At 34.9% G+C, this 20,255-nt stretch overlaps 1 protein-coding gene across 2 annotated transcripts; it reads right to left on the reverse strand.

Moving 5' to 3' along the window:
* Positions 1 to 11,662: 11,662 nt before the first annotated feature.
* On the reverse strand, positions 11,663 to 17,250 carry LOC148674864 (marginal zone B- and B1-cell-specific protein-like). Of its 2 annotated transcripts, XM_088625565.1 has the most exons (4): positions 16,861 to 17,246; positions 14,087 to 14,190; positions 13,307 to 13,411; positions 11,663 to 12,509 (listed from the first exon to the last, which is right to left on the reverse strand). In XM_088625565.1, the coding sequence occupies exons 1-4, from the start codon at positions 17,080 to 17,082 to the stop codon at positions 12,338 to 12,340; spliced, it is 603 nt and encodes a 200-aa protein (XP_088481691.1). In that variant the 5' UTR covers positions 17,083 to 17,246; the 3' UTR covers positions 11,663 to 12,337. The 2 variants fall into 2 exon arrangements, with proteins under 2 accessions (XP_088481691.1, XP_088481692.1); XM_088625566.1 differs by lacking the exon at positions 13,307 to 13,411 and having other exon boundaries at positions 16,861 to 17,250.
* Between the last annotated feature and the right edge of the window lie 3,005 nt (positions 17,251 to 20,255).

The following is a 20,255-nucleotide window of genomic DNA, read 5'->3' on the forward strand; positions in this document are numbered from 1 at the left end:
GTCTACTTGAGGAATGTCACTAATGAAAAGCAGGACCAAGTAAAACTAACTAGTTGAAATAGCTGAGAGATATTTCTCTTCATTTGAAACAGCACAAAAGCAAACACCCACGTTTGAAAATAAAACTAGTTGTTTTACAAATATCTTAAGTAATTACTGTCATATCAATAGACCATAATGTATGAAATAAATATAAATAAATGGGATAAATAGTAAACAAAGCTTATTAACTAAGTTTATATTTTTAAAATGCAAAAGGTGATTGCTATTATTTCTTGTACTGTTATTTTAGAAGCTCAAAAATGCTTTCTTTCCTGTTTCTTAACTGTGTTCAGTTCAGACCAGTAAATTAAACATGCATTATTTTTTTACTTTCTGATGTAAATAAATAATTGGTTTAATACAACATGCCATATTTTCCGTCTACCTCCATGGCAAAAGATCCCTTAAGTCTTAACAGTGTATGAATAAATCCAGCATACAATCACCTTGAAAGACCTCATTACATTTAAAAATGTAGGTCAAACAGTGAATGTTGTATTACATCTAATTTGCATATGTACATGTAATCAGTCTCTGGATAGATTGTTTCACGACTGTTGCTATGAAGCTGCAGCCAGCTGGCAAAGATTTGCCATTTGCAATTGTTTCCTGTTCAAAGAGCGTGGACCTGGTCTCACAGGATGCTCTCCTGTACTAATGGCCACTGCAAGACCTTCGCACTGTTTTCTAGAAGTTGTCATTGTGTGATCCTAGCACTTCAGTTCATTGTCTTGCTAGAAAACATTAATTTGGCAGAGAATCTGTTGACTAAAGGACTATAGTATGTATCACTGTGCAGTAAGCTTTTCTTCAATTTGCATTTACTGTATGTATCACACTCCCATTGTGCCACCTATTGGCTTTAACAATGCACCAGTCAGTATAGTGCTCACCATGACATTTCCACCTGTTGCCCCCACACATCAGGCCTGGCGAGCACAAAACTACATTCATTAATGAATAAAACTCCATCACACTCTCTTCTTGCCTTGGGGGTTTTCCCTCTCGCAGAAGATGAGTATACAGTACCATCTCTCAGCCTTCTACAGTATATTACACCTGAAAAGTCTCTGAGCATAGAGATTATTTTCATGCAGCTGGGGCACTAAACTCATTCTGCAGAGCCAAAGATTGTTGCTTCCTGGAACATCTTGTGCTATGCACTGTGATGTCTGAAAACAATTGCACAGATGAAGAAAATTAAAATGATGGTCCTTAGCCAGCGAACTGTCCATCTGCCTTTCGGGACATGATCTGATCCTCACAGAGCCATCCAGACTGCTGAGTTCTGATGCAAACTATCTTATCCTCTGGACAACTTCTCTCACAGTCAGGACATACAGTATTCCACCATTCCAGGTATCAACCAGGTAATCTTCATTACACAAGCAGGGTGTGGACATTTTTTTTTTGTTGCATCTTTCACTGTTTTTGCCTCAAGTAAAATCGTGTCTCTGAATTATTATTTTTACAGATTACTAATGATCTCATTTTGAAAGTTTTAACAACTTCAATTAAAAAAACTGAGCACGAAGCATTTATGATATGAAATGACTTGATTTCAGTATTTTGTTACAGTATGACAAGGAATAATAAACATATACGGTAGTTCAGGTGGGTGTCTATGTCAGTATGCGTATAGATATACTGTATTTGATCAGTAAACATAAAATGTAAATGACAGTATACAATTAACTAAATATTTTCATGTTTTTTCATGCATTTTGTCAAGATGTCTGTTTCACAGAGTATTTTGTAACAGCTGTGATATTTCTTATTTTATTTGGTGTCTTTATTTTATTGCATACTGTAATACCCTCAACCACATTTCATGACATAGTTATAACATTCAACTGACAGGAAGCAACACATTGGGCATTGACAAGTCATTTAAAATACAGAGTGCAGCTCGGATCTTGAACATTAAAGTATCAAACTATTAAACTAAAGCACTGCAGTGATCACAAGTGTTCTCTATTGACAGATTTATAAATGAAAATAGAAAATAAGCTTTCAAGGGGTTATTTATTGTGCTCCCCAAACATCCCTGTGGTTTTCCTTTTCCATTTCTTTCTATTTAATAGTACATGTATAAAACATTTCCTTTTTAAACTTCATTGCGTAGTGTAGTAGTTACCACTCTGGCATCTAACAGTAAATGGAAGGTTGTATGTTCTGTTGCAGACACTGTTATTAAATAAGACCCTTGAGCAAGGTACTTTACTCCATTTTCTCTACTCCACTGAGCCATACTAATGGGATACAGCAATGGTGAGGTAATGCTGTGATGAATTAGTGTCCCTTGCTGCGGGAAGTGATGTTCTCTCCCACCTTCTGCAGCAGAAACCGGAATAAGCTCTGACCAGATATGCCTCTATGTTTAAATTTTTACTTTGTATCTTTTCAAATACAGTAGATGTTAACTCTACAAACTACTTTGAAGGCTTATACACCTTCACTGACAATTGGATTTTCTGATTTATTTGAACATTTTTACTTTGAGTTATCTATCCATCATTTTATAACCACTTTATCCGATGATGGGCAGCCAGCGTCTACAAGGATACACCCTGGACAGGATGCCAGTCCACAGCAGGGCAATTAACCTACTGTACCAATATGTTTTTAGACTCTCGGAGGAAACTAGAGCACTCATAATTCCTTGATTACAAGACAGACAAATTATCTTTTTTAAATTAAGAGGTATATTTGCTACATTACACTGCTGTTCCTTTATCCATCGCAATTGTATTGTGCAATACCATTAACAAACAAAAATATAACAAAAAACACAATTGTCAATGCTTCACTGTTGCATAAGAGATTACACAATTAAGTAATACAGAAACTTAGTACTCAAATTCCTTAAAGGAAACATTTAAATACTGACAATGAAAAAACAACACTTTTTTATAAATATAATAATACATTAACATAAGATAAACTTATTAGTTACTGGTTTGTTTGTGAATTATATTATTTTTCTACAACACTGTCTCTTATCCACTCAGAGCAGAGAAATTGAAACAAAGTTTGAAGAGCTTAGGTAACAATACCAAAAACAAACTTGTGAATCAATGGCTTTGTGCTTTTTCCATTTGTTATGGCTATTTGACCAAAAGGGCCTAAAAGCCACTCAACATAAAGTGAGCACAGAGCATACTAGCATCTTTGTTTGCTCTTTCCCTGCATTAACTTTCCAAATAAAGTTGGGAATGTTTACCACTCACCTTTACAATGTTCTCAAAGTGTTCTTTATTCTCACTATTAAATTCCTGTCACTGTATGTTTCTTTAAAACTGAAAGAAAAAACAATCTTTAAGTCATCTGTATGGCAAATCCTATGTACTGCACAACTAATACAGAAAGGAAATTACATTCCTGACACACATCTTATGATTTATTGTCTTGCTTGTGCCTTGCATTTTTCATAAAATTCAGTTTTTCTTCTGAAGATTGCCATTTCATAAACTAATGAAATGTTAATAAAATGTAATTTGCATTGCATGACCTTTAAAAGGGGACATATGCTTTCTTAACATATCACCAGTATATCTGTTTTTTAAGACATCTTTAAAAATATATCACCTGTTACAAATACATACTGAATGCAATTTGGAATTTATCTGTGACATTTTTTAAGATTAATTAAAAAGTACAATAGCTCCAAACCTTTAATACTGCAGGTGGTGAAAAAATACACTTAAAATGTGCAAAGATAAACAATGCTTTACATAAATATAATTACAGCACTTATGTTTTGTCCTAGTGATACATAAATCTGAGCATACTCTATACATTAATTTAACATTTACTGGTATGCAAGGCAATAATGTTACCTTAATTTCCTATTGTTATAAATGGAGAATCTTTCTTGTCCATGGTAACCTAAAAGAAGACAAATGTTGTTGATATATTATACCACGGTTTATAAAAGAGCGTTGATCATGCTGTTCACAACAGTTTGAAAGCCTATTTTTTCTACAATTTATCTGTTACATTTTACATAGAGGACTGATCTCAATACAGAAATGCCTCAAGTGAACAATTTGTCTTTGTAAAAACAAGAAACTATGAATCATTTTTTACAGATGTGTGCAATAGCTTCACTTATATATATATACTGTACATAATGAAAAACACATTCTTTAAAAAAGTAAAATATATTTAAGAGCACCACTTTTGGAAAAGTGTTTTCTTTCATAACAGCATGCAAGTTTCTTTCTGTAAAAGCTAAATATGGTTTAAACATTTTACAGATCTTTTTTAATTAAGGCTTTGTTCTAAAATTGAGAATTTCAAACCAAATTCATTTTTTTTAACATTACAAGTGTCAAAGATTGGAAAGGCCTCCTGCAATGTAAGTAGATTGCTAGCCATACAGTTCATTTATTTCCACTCCATTTTTTTTCTTTGAAAACTCAAGCATGTCGAAAATGTAATGGTTTTCTTGCATCACAATCATAATGCTCAATCCTAAAGATTCTTGTTTTCCATGTTTCAAAAGACTAATGTTTTCCCTTTGTCACGAACAAGATAGTACAAGCATTGTGTTATTACTGATGTCTTTTTTGGAGAGGGAAATTAGGGTATTAAAATAATTGCATTGGATCTTAAGAATATTTATATGCTTAAATATAACCCTGAAAGTCTGGGTTCCTAAATTAAATTTAAACTTTAAGTTAAAGGTCTGGAATAGGAATAAATACCATGAGTAACTGCTGAATATAACTTTATGAAATCGTACATTGAACATTAAATGATTTGGTATTTTATCAATTCTAACATTCTCTAGAAGCATGATTTATGAAGAAAATTGAGAATCAATGATCTGCATGTGCTTTTATATATTTAAATGACTTTAAAATATTCTACCCATTCAGCCATTTTCTAACCGATTTATCCAATTCAGGGTAGCAGGGAGTGGAAGCCTATCCGAGAAAGCTGTGTTACACCCTGGACAGGATACCAGCCCATTCGAGGGCAGACACAGACACAAACATGCGACAATCATACAAGGGCCTCTTTTCCCAAAAGCCAATTAACCTACCAGTATGTTTTTGGAGTGTGGGAGGACACCAGAGCACCTGGGGGAAACACAGGGAGAACATTCAAACCCCACGGGGAGAACATTCAGTTAGGAATTGAGGCTTCTACTCAAGATGAAAAGTTTAACATTTCAGAGTATTTTGAATTTTTAAAGAATCATCCTAAAGACCTCTCCCTGAGATATTTAAAGCTCACTTTCTTAAGTGACCACAAAGGTCTTGCTAACATAGGAATTTGGCACCCCAAGGTACAGCCATTTTTTTTGCTAATTTCCTATTGAGAAAGTGAGGAGTGCATTTCTATGATTTTTGCACCACAGCCTTAGAAGAAGTGCAAATAAAGTGCTAATCTGGCTTCAGCAACTTGTCATATACTGTACACTACAAGAAAGGAGATGGACTGATGAACACTTAATTCTTAAGCAGATAAATTCCAAATGGGGTATAGATACAGTAGTTCCTTTAGGTTGATCTTTATAATCAACAGTCAAAAAAGGGCTTTGGGTAAAAATTGGAAACTAAAAGAGAATCTGTTAAAACACTACTTATACAAAGAGTTTTGGGCTAGTTTTGGAACCCCAGCAATGCAAGACAGCAATGATAAACACTGCACCACCATGCCATCCTCTTTAAAATATAATTTTATTTAAAAATACACAATTTAAAGTATTTTTCTTACTCATTCTTCAGTTTTGATTTTACAGTTCCTAATCATGTCATGTCACCATTTAATTTGAGCACAGGAGAAATTAAGCTAGTATCCATGTCCGCAAAAAATTGTACACCCAGCCTATAGATTTTCTTTCAAGTAGTCTCCTAACAAATCCAATATATTTTAAGATCTTTCCACAAATACATATGATCATCCCAAAGGTTTTGGAATTACAGTTGTTAAATTGGCTCTGAAAATGGTACTCTTTTTTGCTGTCCCTCATTTGCTGATTTAGTTGCCATCCACTCAAAAATGTGCCAGGAGTTTAATAGGCAGACATTCCCACAGTGGATGTGGGCATATGGATTATTGCACCTCTGCCATAGATGTAGTCTTTTCAGAGCCGTGTTTTCAGATAAATAAAAGCCTTGGGCGACACTGTTCTCAATGAACACCTAATGGGTAATTTTAGCATAAATGTCACTGAGACATTGGACCGCTCTGTCTTACTTCTGCTACTGCGGAAGGTAATGCAAATGACTGTGAACTAAAGTAGAAGGATATTAATACAATAATGGAAGTTTAAGAGATAGCCAATGTTGATTTACAAAGGGAAGATCTTGCTTTAGTTCTTAACACTTAAGCATACCATATGATAAATTTAAGTTCACATAGGTTTTTTTAATATCCCTTGTAAAAAGCTGAATCGAGAAATCTACTGTAATGTATAGACATGGATCAAGATCTGATCAATGGCAGAACAGGTAACACAATATTCTTGAGGGGCATAACGTTTAACTGGGCTCTTACCACCAGTGGTGTACTACAGGAGTTTGTTTTAGGCTCATTGCTCTTCATGCTTTGTCTCAATTATTTCATATCTTGGCACAGATACAGGTACAGTAGTGAACTAATTAACTCTGTGGATAAGGCATAAATCGAGGGAGTGGCAATCAAGCAAAAACATCAAAAACTCATTAAATCTGAACCAAATTGTGGATTTGGTACTTAACAAGAAGCTTCACGTTGATAAGTCAAAAGTAATCCAAGAGCCTGTACATTGTAATGCTTTCTGAGCTTCAGGAAACTATCACTGAAAAGGATCTGGAACTCTCTTACAGTATGTCCTCATCAAGACAATGTGAAGAATTAAAACAGCAACATTTGGTCCCCCATACCACAAAAAATGTTACAGCTTTTGTTCAGGTCCCCTCTAGATGGAAGTGCAGCATGGGGTCAGATGCATACGACCTAACCTATCGAAGGGGAAATGAAACAGCCCAAAGAACCAGCCCCAGTTATGCTCACTTCTCTACCTTATAGACCTATTGACTGAATTTTCTAACTCTCCCTTAAACCAGCAGCTGTCCTTGCCTTGTCGATTCCATTCAGCCAGGAATGTTCCTTAACCATCTCCCCTTTTTTACTGGCGACCCGACCCGGAAAACAATAGCAGCTGCTATTCAAGATGAAACATTCAACCTTTCAGAGAATGTCGACTTCTTAAAGACCTCCTAAAGACCCTTTTCTTGAGATATTTAAAGCTCACCGTAGCAAGTGACTGTGAACGTCTTGCTAGCAGACCTCTTCAGTTAATAGTTCAAGTAGGGAGCTGCGGCAGCATGTGTAGGCTGCAAAAGAGTAATAATAATAATAATAATAATAATAATAATAATAATAATAATAATAATAAACTTTATTTTATATAGCGCCTTTAAAGGTGGCTTCTCAAAGTGCTTTACAGAATGACAACAACAATAAATAAAAAGAATACACAAGATAAAACGCAATTGCAATATACAGAGGAGACCATGGATGGTGGTACTAAGAAAAACAGAGGGGTGAAGAATGGAACAAGTTAAGTAAAGGCTTTTCTAAAGAAGAAGGTTTTGAGTCTGGATTTGAAGGAGTTAAGAGAAGGTGACTCTCTGATATCCTTGGGCAGAGAGTTCCAGAGCTCTGGGGCATAACAGGAGAAGGCCCTGTTACCCATACAATGTATATGGGCTTGGGGGGACAGTAAGGAGACCAGAATTAGAAGAGTGAAGGTTGCGAGGTGGGGAGTAGGGCAATAATAGTTCAGACAGGTAGTGAGGTGCCAAGCTATGCAGAGCCTTGTAGGTGAGCATGAGGATTTTAAAGTCCACACGGGATTTGACAGGAAGCCAGTGCAAGGACTCCAGGATAGGAGTAATGTGATAATTTGCACTAGCCCTAGTCAGGATTCTGGCTGCTGAATTTAAGACATACTGCAGTTTGTTCAAAGTAGATTTAGATACCCCAGCGAGTAGAGCATTACAGTAGTCAATTCGAGAGAACACAAATGTGTTGATCAGCTTTTCAGCCACAGTTAGTGATAGCACAGGGCATAGTCTAGCGATATTTCTGAGGTGAAAAAAGATGTTTTGACAATATGCTGCACATGTGGGTCGAATGTTAAGCCAGAATCGAATATAACCCCAAGGTTTTTCAATTTAGATTGAAGCTCAAGTACAGAACCATCTACAGATAAGGTTACAGGATTGGCTTTATGAAGTTGATGGGGTGTTCCAATAAGCATGACTTCAGTCTTGTCGCGGTTAAGATGAAGGAAATTTTGAGTCATCCAAATTTTTATGTCAGAGATGCAATTAATTAGAATAGAGACCGCCACATCAGTGTCAGGTTTGGTATGGATGTATATTTGAATATCGTCAGCGTAGAATTGATAGCTGAGGCCATGTGATCTTAAAAGCTGACCAAGTGGAAACATGTAAATGCTGAAGAGCAAGGGGCCCAGTATTGAGTCCTGAGGAACACCAGACTTAACAAGTCCAATTTCAGACCTCTACCCATTAAGAGAGACAAAGTGACAGCGATCAGTGAGGTAAGATTTGAACCATTTGAGAACAGTGTCAGAAACTCCAAACACAGTCTCAAGACGAGAAAGTAAGATGTTATGGTCAACAGTGTCAAAAGCAGCACTGAGATCAAGAAGGATGAGTATAGAAAGAGAACCAGAATCAGAAGCTATAAGAAGATCGTTAGTGACTTTGATCAGGGCAGTTTCTGTGCTGTGAAGTTGACGGATGCCAGATTGGAGGGGTTTGAAAAGGTTGTTTGTCATGAGATGGTTATGTAACTGAAGTGTGACAGCACGTTCTCGAATTTTTGCAAGAAAGGGTAAGTTGGAGATGGGGCGAAAATTGTTAAGGTTGTCGAGAGCCATGTTAGGCTTTTTTGGCACGGGGGGTAATGGCAGCAGTTTTGAGGACCATTGGTACAGTGCCAGTGCTCAAGGATTCATGTATAATATTGAGGACAATGGGACAGAGAGAAGAGAAACAGGACTGAAATAAAGGGGTGGGAATGGGATCTAAAATAGATGTGGTGGGTTTCATATGTGTAACTAGTTTATTGAGGGATGCTGAGTCAAGAAGAGAGAAGCTGGAGAGAAGGGAACTAGAAAAGTTGGATGAGGAGGGAGGAGGCATGGAAATGATATGCGTAGTGGAGAGAATGTGATGCCGGATATTGTCAATCTTAGAATTAAAGAAATCTAAGAATGTGTTGCAAAGTTGCGATGAGGCAGGTAATGTGGTGGGGCAGTTTGGCTTGAGCAGTCTGTTGATGGTGGAGAAAAGATGTCTGGGGTTGTTTTGATGATTTTCAATGATGTGAGAGAAGTAGGTGTATCTAGCAGACTCTATAGTAACCTTATATTCAGACAAGTAGTCTCTCTAAGCCTGATAATGTACATTTAGGCCAGAAAGACGCCACCTACGCTCAAGTTTGTGAGAAGCTGCCTTCATATTTCGCAGATGGTCGTTGTACCAGGAGGCAGGACATGAGAAGGAGACGGTTTGAGTTTTTAAAGGAGCAAAGGTGTCAAGGGTAGATAAAAGAGCACTGTAAAGTAACTGTATTTTGTCCTCTAGAGGGTCAGAGGAAGAGAAACAAGATAAGGATAGAACAGAATTTGCAAACCTTGGGTGATCAATTGATCGCCAGTTGCGGAAATTTACAGAGAGTGAGGGGGAAGTGTTAGAAACAGGTAATTCCAGATTGAAAAGAATAGCTAAGTGGTCAGAGAGGCCAAGATCAAGGGGAGAGCAATGGGAGACGAAAGAGTAATTTGCAATAATTAAATCTAAGGTGTGTCCTTTGTTATGTGTAGGGGTACAAACAAACTTAAAAGTAAAGGTTTATGCCGTGCTTTTCTTTTTAGCATGGAACAAACATTTACTTTTTCCTATTCAGTTAACGTTTATATACTGTACAGTAGGAATCTGGCAGCCTGTGGTGCAGCCACTGGTTTGCTGATTTCCTCTTGAGAAAGTGAGGAATGCACTTCTATGATTGTTGTATCACAGCCTTAGAAGAAGTGCAAATAAAAGCAAAAACCCAAATTCCTGGTTTCAGCAGATTGTTATGTATCGACAGGTTAAATAAATGTATGTCTTTTCTACAAGAAAGGATTGGTGGAAGGACACTTAATTCAATTAAATAAATTCCAAGGGAATATAGTTAGTTCCCTGGGTTTAGTTTTTTTTTTTAAATCAACGGTGAAAAAAGGGTATTGGGTAAAAAAAGGAAACTAAATGGAAATCTAAGTGAGAGAATAGGAAATACTTCTTATACAAAGGGTTTCAGGCATCTGAAGCCTGTTTCTCTTTCAGGGGCCTGAACTTTTTCAAGAAACTCTTTTACAAAATGTTACATTCATTTAGCTACCAAATTGCCAGACAAGCAAAAGAGACCAAATGGTCTTCTCTCCTGTGCAGTCTTTGTTGTGATTGAAGGTATATTAAAAGGGCTCAGACCAAACAAAACTTAAGTACTGTGTCTACACAGTTACACTGTCTACAGAAATGCCTATTTGAAAGAGAAATCTGTTATGGCCTTTTTGTCACTCAGTCGATTTTAGGAGTGCAAAGTTACTTTTTTCAAATTTTTCTAACTATTAACCTACCATACCTATTGTAGATGCCCAATTCAAATTTCACATCCACACATTAGTTAACATTTTAACTTTAAAAACTTGCATTTGGGTCATACAGTAATAGTACTTCCTTGCATTTTATATAGCAGTCTTCATTCTAAAGCATCCCGGCGTGTTTTAAATATGGGGGGTGACTCATTTCCTCTACCAGAAGGATGGTGTACAGTATGGCAATCCCATTGCCAGCAGTTCAGATTTAGAAGAAAGAAATGGCATCACCAACTCAATTAAGAATGCCAGAGTAATGGGATCAACACCTACAGTAATATTACTTACAGTGCCATGGGATCTTAATTAGGCAATTATGATAAATTAAGACAAATACTACCAGTTTACACAAGTAATCATTTTAGAATAATATTTTTTCTACTTTTCTACTATAATACTCTATTATTCTACTATATATATATTATAATACTCTACTATAATTTTCTATTTTTCTACTAATAATTATGGATGATATGTTAGGAAGCATGCCAAGATAGCCTCCGGTTCCCCTGCAACCCTGATTTGGAAGAAGTGTTAGAAAATGAATGGTAGGAAAGAAGCACCATAATGTGGCTCTTTTATTCTATACTTAAGCTCCTTCTGTGTGGAGTCTGCATGCTCTCCCGGATTTTCTTAGGTTATCAAGTTTCTTTCCACCTTCCAAAGACATGTACTGTAGGTTAAGTTAATTGGCATCTCTAAGTTGTCCCTAGTTCATGTGTGCCCTGTGGGATGTAGTCCTGTCTCAACCCTCCATGCACAGTGTGATATGGCTAGGTTTCGGATTGTTCTGATCCATTATAGGGTAAGCAGCTCTGGATTATGGACAGATGGAAATCTTTATATTCTTCAGTTAGATACTCCTCAGAAACTTGAGTAATGATGGATATAGTTATGACATGATTACTCCTGGGTTAATAAAACAATCCATTAATAAAACAAACAAAAGCCTGCCTTTCTCAGATGCTTTATTTTAGATGTTGCTCAAACAACACTGAAACATTATAATTACATAACATGTGCCTACTTAGTTTTTAAACGGAGCAAGATTTAACACTAGACATGAATACATCCATAAATCCATAGTACGTTATTTAGAATGGAAAAAATGGTAACTGGCTGTTTCAATGAAAAATAATTTACTCAGAGGTCTCCATTTTGTAAAAACCTTGGAAAGCACTAAGGCTTTACTAGTCAAATTGCAGAAAAAATGAAATATGGAACTTTAACATGAAGTGTGTCAATGTAACTACACTGAGTTTTTCCAAAAGTAAAAGCTTAAGCATTTTTAAATATACTGTACATGGAATGAACTGTAAATCAGGATCATGGCTGAGGTATGAAAATATTTTTTTCTGCAAAGAGATTAAAAACCCTTGTGAAGAAGCACAGTATTTTTACTGAAAATATATATCTGTTTAGAACAACCCAGTTAACAAAACAAATGTCTACAGAGATTATACAGTAAATATGTTTTATGGATTAGGATTTTACACAGTTTCTTGAATGTGACTTTTTAACCAACTCCAGAATGTTTTTTTAGATATATACTGTAATATAGTTGCCGAGTCTCAAAATTCTCTTTTTCAAAAACATAACAAAGACAACCATTTCAGATCACAGGTTTTAGAGTTCATTTTTGGGTGAATGTCTTTTTTCCTTTTTACTTAGCCTACTGCAAACTCCAGAGCTTCCAAAGCAGAGGTAATCCCTTAAGGATCTTGGGTTTCTTCTGTATTCTTGGTAAATTTCTGTTTCATCATATTCCCCCATGTAGTTCTGACACATTTTAAATAACCTGAAAAAATGTGCAAAAGATAATTCAGATAAAATTAGAAAGTGCTTTTGTTAGCTGTTTTTTTCATTTACCTTGATTCCATTAGAAAGTGTGTTTTTCCCCTCACAAAGTGCTTACATTTTGTCCTTAATAGTTCTTAATATCCATTTAGGACTTGTAAACAGTCACATTCTAACAATCATTTTAATTAATCAATCAGTTTAATTGGTTAATGAATTCTGATTAGCATTACACATACAAACATGTTTGGACAAGAGCTTGTGACAAACTTAATTTGACACATGAAGAGATCTTGATGACATCCTTTGAGCCATTTCATTTTGTCAGGGCTTTATGAAAGCATTGCAGACTTCATGTAGAATTTTCATATTATTTCAGTGGCAGGAAGTAATTGATGGTAAGAATAGCACAGCCGTAGGTGTTTGCCTTTCAAATGATTCTGTTAAATCCAGGAGTTATGAGTATGCAATGATAGCACCACTGATTGAGCAAATAGCAAAGGCCAATCAGCCATAATTCTGACTTTTCTTGGCAGACTGCAGTACTTACTGTACATAACTAAATTTCTCATCATTAAAAAACACTTTCACTTCATCACAGGCCCCTGTGTGGAATCTCCCTGTAGAGATGTTGAAAGATTGCGAAAAAAAATACTGCAAGGAAAATACAGAACTACTATATAACATTGTATAAGATAAAGTTAATATAATTTAAATATAGAACATTCAGTTGCTTTAGCCAGCATCTACTGTAGCAAATGAGAATGTCTGAACTAACTGAGATGATATTTTTCATACCTTCCTGGCCATGGCCCCCCAAACATAACCATGCCCATCTCACTTTCAGTTTCCAGTCCAGGCCCTGAAAGATGTTTGACTCCATACACTTCTTTCAATCCATACCTGATCATGAAAAAGCATTGAAAGTATACAATATCATCACCACTGCTTTCTTACCAAATTAACGATTGGTAGTCCAGTGCAGGTGGCCCCATTCTTTCAACTTCAGCTATCTACTGTAGTTATTAAAGTTGATACCCTGGAGTCTTTCAGGAAACAGCTGAATTTGATCCTTCTATCAATAAAGTAGTAACAACTGAATGGGACCGATGGGCTTAATGGCTTCCTTCTATTTATAACCTTTCTTACATACATACATTTTTAAAAATATTTTCTTTTAACTTTCATGTTTATGGAACACAAATGCAAATAATTGCAAAAAGTCGAATGCATCTGAACACAAAAAACTAGATTTAAACTGAACTAAAATCTATCCACAGTCCAAGGAACCATATTACATACTGTGACTGTGGTGCATATGAAATGCAAGTGAATAACTTGACAACCAAAACCAGAATACAGTACATAATGTTTTCTAAGATACTTATGAGTCATAATTGGTATGCATAAGTACGACAAAGCAGTAAAGCAAACTATAAATAAATAATACCTAATTTCCCACTTAATTTTAAGAATATTTGTGGATCTTCAAATTAATAATAAAAGACAATATAATATTAATAATAAAGATTTTCTTTATTAAATAAGATGTCAAAAACAAGAATGGTATAAACTTACTGTTCCCATTTCTGAAAGCAGCTTTGTTCCAGTGCGTCCATGTACTCAGATTCTAGCAAATCTGCATTCTTGCCTTGTTGTGCTTTCGCCAGATATTCCGTCATCTTTCGTACAAAAATAATATGTAAAATGTGTTAAAAGTAATGAATCCCAGCCAATTTTTCCTCACCCTAAATAATACAAAGGTTTTTTTAATAACTCCTCAGAGAACACAATATTAGACTTTTCAAATAAAATGTGTTTATTTGGGATATTATGTCATTGATCAACACAAAATACTCTATAATGTCATATTGAAAACAAAATTTTACAAATCCTCCTATATTAATTATAAATATAAAACAGAAAATAAGTGATTGCATAAGTATTTACCCCCTTTTACTATGACACACCTAAAGCAAATAGGCTCTAGTGCAACCAAATGACATTTAGAAGTGATAATATTTGTTGAATGGAGTCCACCTGTGTTTATCTAGGATAAACTGTACCCATCTCTGATTAGTTCAGCTCCCAACAAAAGCTACTGTACATCATGAAGACAAAGGAACTTTCAAAGTGAATCTGCAATGTGCTTATTAAAAAGCGCAATTCAGGTGAAAGGAATAAGAAACTTTCCAAAGCATTACATATCCCCAAAAGCACAGTAAAGTCCATTATAAGGAAACTACAGAAAATACGGTACACCCTGCGCTCAAACACGTAGAATCGAGGCAGGAGAGCACTAGTCAGGGAAGCCACCAAGAAGTCTGTGACAACTCTAAAGGAATTATAGTCTTTCATGGCTGAAATGAGTGAAACTGTGCAAACAACAACTGCCTGGGTGCTTCACAAATTTGGGCTTCATGGGAGAGTGAGAAAAAACTCACATCAAATCTCAACTATACTTTTCCAGAAGGCATGTGGGAGAGTCCGAGATTCATTTTTGCCTCAATGATAAGCATTATGTTTTTTACATACAGTACGTAATCCTGAGAACACCATCCCTACTGTGAAGCATGGTGGTGGCAGTATCGTGTTATAAGAATGCTTTGCTCCATCAGGGCCTTGAAGACTTGTGAAGATAGAAGGAAATAAACTGTAGATGTAGCAAAGTAAAGAGAAATCCTGGAGGAAAACCTGCTGCAGTCTGCAAGAAAAATGTCAATGTTCTGGAGTGGAGTGGTCCTGTCAATTCTAAAGTTAATGCAATCAAATAGAGTATGTTGCAGGAGCTGAAAATTGCTGTTCAACATTTCTCATTCAACCTGGGTAAGACTGAGAAATTGTACAAATAAGAATGGGCAAAAAATGTGTCCAAACAAATGTGTCCAAATATGCAAAGCTGTACAAACTTATCCAGGAAGACTCTGACTTTGGCACACTCTGCCAAATTTGTCTACCAAACATTGATTTAAAGGGGATGAATACTTACTGTATGCAATCATTTATTTTCAATTTTATATTTATAATTTAGGAAATAATATAATTTATAAATTATAATTTAATCTTGTTTTCATTTTCATTTTGAGATTTTTATACAGTGGTTTCTGTCAATCAATGGCAAAACCCACCAGTTAAATACATTATGCAATCTGATCTGTTGTGTTTTTAAAGCATAAAAACAACTTAAGAATTGAATTAAGATGTTACATGTCAGCATATTCCCAGATGCAATATGTCTGCAAAAATGTCCTTCAAATGGAGGAATTTAGTGAATCAAGAAGCAAAATTATGGAAGGATGCTCAATGTTTTAGAAAGCATCTAGAAGCATCTGTTTGTAAAGAGGCTTGTTTTAAAAACATTGAAACCCATCACTATTCATGATTAAATTTTGAAATCCCTTCAGCCTATTAATAATGTTTCTAATCCTTATAAATCCCTTAAATTTTAATGTAATATTTTTATTTGATATTTTATTGTATTTCACTCTAGGTGGGGATACAGTTATAATCTGTTTAAATTTAAATATATACTGTACATAAGGTTATGTGCATTTCAGAAATCGCTTTCTAGTATGCTAGTGTTAATAATATCTTTACATTAGAACAATGTTTAATAAAGCAGTTTCATTAAGCTCCCAAAAAGGTTATGAAGTGGCTTCTCTTCATAAACGTTGCATAGGCATCCCTCCCTCCCAATTAGCAATGACATTGATACTGTGAAACTTACATCTGTTGATTACGAGCTTGCTTCTTGTTTGAGAAAACTACTGATGCATGCACATTACAAACCACAATTCTGAACGTGCTGAATATTTACGCGTATTTTTCTATTTCATAGGAGTTTGTAGTCAGTTTGTAATCCAACTATGATTTGCTTTTCAGTAGAATAAACAAGAAATGTTGCTCTAAAGTATTAGAACTTCTAAAACACAAGTTGCCTCTCTTAACGTTATTTCTTGTTTAGTATTTCAGAGCTCCTGTCAAAACACCATTGATGATAGCAGAAGATGCTTATTTCCAGAAGTCTGATCTTAACATCAAAAACTGCATTAAGTGCTTCAATACAATTGAAGCAGACAATTCATAGGATTGAGCAACTTCCCGATTGAGTTTCTTTTTGTTCCCGGATACAGTATATACAGTATACATAATACTGTATATAGGAAATAAAGAGTAATAATACTGTTTGTGCCGTTTTGTTTAATATTGTGAAATGAACTTTTGTTACTTCTATTATTTTGAGGATCTTGGCAGTCAAATGGAAGCTTTAAAAAATGCACAAAAACCTACCGAAACATCACTTATATTATAAACGTAATTTTGTCAGTAGTATTTTAGTTTAACAACCTTACCTGAAAGGCAATTGCTTTACAAGCATCGCATCGCAGATAGTCAGGCATATGGCCGGAATTTTTATCTTCTGCTGTAAGTTCTGGAGACGTAAAGCTGATAGTTTGTTCAGAAGACGTCTGCTCTTTTAATTCTGCGTGCTTTTCGACTTCGTCTATGCTAGCTGTCACTAGAGAATAAACACTTGCCATTAGTATTAAACTAATTGTTGTAGAATGATACATTGTAGCTTTACAAGTGAAATGCTTAAGGAAGTAAGGGTGGATTTTCTGGGGAAGTTTGAACAGAACAAGCAATAAACAACGACCAATAGGACTTTGAAACGTATCTGTAAGGAAGTTTTATAGCCCTGCTACCTAAAACACTTTGACCTTGAAATTAACAACTCAGTTCAAACGTATTGCTGCGTTTCACAAACCGCTCTATCTGAATTGAAAACAAAATTACTAATTTTTTTACATAAATTCAAAACACCAGGAGCTACAAATGTGCATTAGATACAGCTAATTGATTAATCAGGGATTCTAATGCTCGTTTGTTTATTGATGTTTGAAGTGAAGGTATAAGAATAATGTATAATAAGAGTTTACTAAACCTGACAAAATACATTTTTTTTTAACAACAGAAGTCACCCATTAAGGTCTATCAATAACTTCTGTATGTAGTGATTAAAATGACAATTTCTGTACCATATCTTTTTCGTCATTAGTTCACGAAGCACTAAAACCAACATTAGAAAAATTATCCTTTACAGACAAAATTGTGAATCAGGGTTTCAGGTATTTTATTAAATGGCATACAGTTTATGAGGATGAATGCCGTTGATATTGATTGGTCTCCTACAGTACTGTGTATCCCTGGTCTAGGTCTGGAGATATGTTAATTGATTAGAGTTGTTGTAAGGTTCAAATGATGGGCTGTTTATGATGATTAATACATTTGAAATAATGTCCTGTATCAATATATTATTTTTAAAAATGACTTTGTTGAATATTTACATTCAAAAACAACAAAAGCTATGGTAAAATGAACCCAGCTTATTTGTTATCACTTCTTTAGACATACCATTGTTATTAAAAGTAAATATTTTTAAGAAGTTAGTCTATTAATAAATTAACTGCATTAACAAGAAATTGGTGGTCACCACAAAAAGTTTAAACTTACTTTAAACCACTGAACATCTGTTAAAATATGTCCTACTTTGACAAATTTTAGAGGAAAGGGGTTAGGAGCTTTGATGACTACTTGAAAATCAAAGTAAGCAATTAGCTACTGTCTTCGTCACCTGCGGTATAGTCTCCCACACCATGAGAACCATTTTTTCAATGGTTTGTTAATGATGGTATTCATGGTATTCAACCTGGCTTCAGGCAAAGAGTACTCTCGTATGCAACATTGAAGTCACAGCTGAATCAGTAAGAGTACTGTACATACTTAATCAGTAAGAAAGAGATGTTATTGACCCATATCGATCTGCCACAGTTTAGACAGTGAATAATACTGTTCCAGAATGGTTTAAGAATCTCTGTCCCCTTCTAATCTCACCCCTTTAATAATGAGGATGTGTAGGTCTGGCAGTTGTTTTTTTGTTCGTACCTGTAAATGTACATTATTTGGTAAAGAGAATAATCATCACTCATATAAATACTAAATTTAGGTTTTCTTCCGATTTTCTTCCATATATTTATGTCATAGTTTAATTACATGCTGGATCAATTAAGATATGTAATTTACTTGATCAAATGTATTATCAATTTTAGTTCTCACTTTATTGGTGACTAGAAACATCTACTACAATCATACTTCTGATTAGAAGAAGTCAAGGAAACAAAATGTGTTGATTTCTAAACCTGATGTTATTTCAGGAACTTGATCTGTTGCTCTATATTCTGTAAGTGCCTGGGTTCCTTCCAATAAACTATTGGTGAGATTAGCCATGTTTGTACAAATTGGATACAAAACACAAGCAGTAACAGTCATAGTAACAGTCATATCCAATCAAATAGATTATACCATGGTCTATAAAAAGATGTTGTAGGTTTTCATTAAAATTAATTCTGTCCATTTAAACGTCATGGTTAAAAAGTTCACATAAGACTTTTATTATACAGCCCTGCCATATTATCATAAGCTTTGCTTAAAGCTAAGAAATTGTGCAGTTTTGCCAAAAACTGTTTAAACCTGTAATACAGTATACATAACAGCCTCTGCATTCATTGGATTCTGTTTTTTCCACACAAACACTCAGATATATTCCTTTTATTGTTCTGAGTTTTTCTTACAGTTCTGAATTTTGAATAAAGAAAGGTAAGGTTCTTTTAAGTGTATTTAAATCTTTATTGTGACTTCATTATTAGTTATGCTCTTTTAAATCAGCAGGGCCAGTGAATGAAAGCAGAAAAAAATCCTTCATGGAGGAACTTTAACAAATCCTTTTTTTACATCAGTCCCCTTTTTGTATACTTTGAACATCAATAATCTTTTCATGACAATGAATCTCTCTCACATTATGCTGTGCTTTGCACTAAACAAAAAGCACTTCCTGACACAATGTGAAGGACAAAGTCCATTGTTAGTTGTTGAAACATACAGGACACAAACATAATTCGTAAATGGAAACCATGACTAGAATTCATGTTGGTAATGAGTGGTAACTCAAACTGTTTTGTTCTTATTGTACTCAACAGGCAACTTTATTTCTCTAGCTTTTATCTATTTGAGAGCCTATTGCATGGTTTGCTTTTTTATAGTCGAAAAGATAAAATATTCACTATATCTTGAAAGAGTGTACTATTTTAAAATCAATAAGTAATTTAATGGTCATACTGAGAGTCATCGGTGAAGTGTAATGTTGGGGGTGTCGGCTTGTGTTTGCCTGTGTTCTAGTCTCAGTTTCATTTTCTAAATAAAAACCGAAACCAGTGCTCCACAGGATGCAGCTTTGAGCAATCTAGTTTCAGTTACAGAGATTAGGAAACCTAGGCATGAACAAATGTACAGAAATAATGACAGGACAACATGCATAAAGTAGTTCTGAATCCATTCTTATTAATCACAAAATAAATTCCAGTGGATACAAATAAGGAAATTACTTAGTAATCAGATCTGCTGTGCATCTATTTTACAGTATACACTGTACATAATGATTAAGAAAGATCAATTGTGTTGTAGTTTTTCTTGTCTTCAGAATTTCTGAAATGATTAACTATTAATGTGTACATTGTGTTAAAAAGATATTGAAAGTGAATTTTTATATTGCATATTCCCTGCTGTTATTCCCACAGTAGTTACAAAAGAACACCAATGAAGTTGCCCTGTAGTATGGTTACATAAATGAGCCCTTGATACATGTAATCATTTTCTTTACTGAGACTTTCTGAAATTCCTTTGAAGAGAG

This window comes from Lepisosteus platostomus, chromosome 3 (assembly GCF_059453375.1).
Source record: "Lepisosteus platostomus isolate fLepPlt1 chromosome 3, fLepPlt1.hap1, whole genome shotgun sequence".
NCBI classification, from domain to species: Eukaryota; Metazoa; Chordata; class Actinopteri; order Semionotiformes; family Lepisosteidae; genus Lepisosteus; species Lepisosteus platostomus.

Excerpts from the sequence above, each read along its gene's own strand:
- LOC148674864 (XM_088625565.1), bottom strand. The coding sequence starts at position 17,082 with ATGTATCATTCTACAACAATTAGTTTAATACTAATGGCAAGTGTTTAT. Across the intron at positions 14,191-16,860 it reads GTAAAGCAATTGCCTTTCAG|ATGACGGAATATCTGGCGAA; the intron begins GTAAGGTTGTTA and ends TTTGTACGAAAG. Across the intron at positions 12,510-13,306 it reads GGGGGGCCATGGCCAGGAAG|GTTATTTAAAATGTGTCAGA; the intron begins GTATGAAAAATA and ends ACATTTTTTCAG.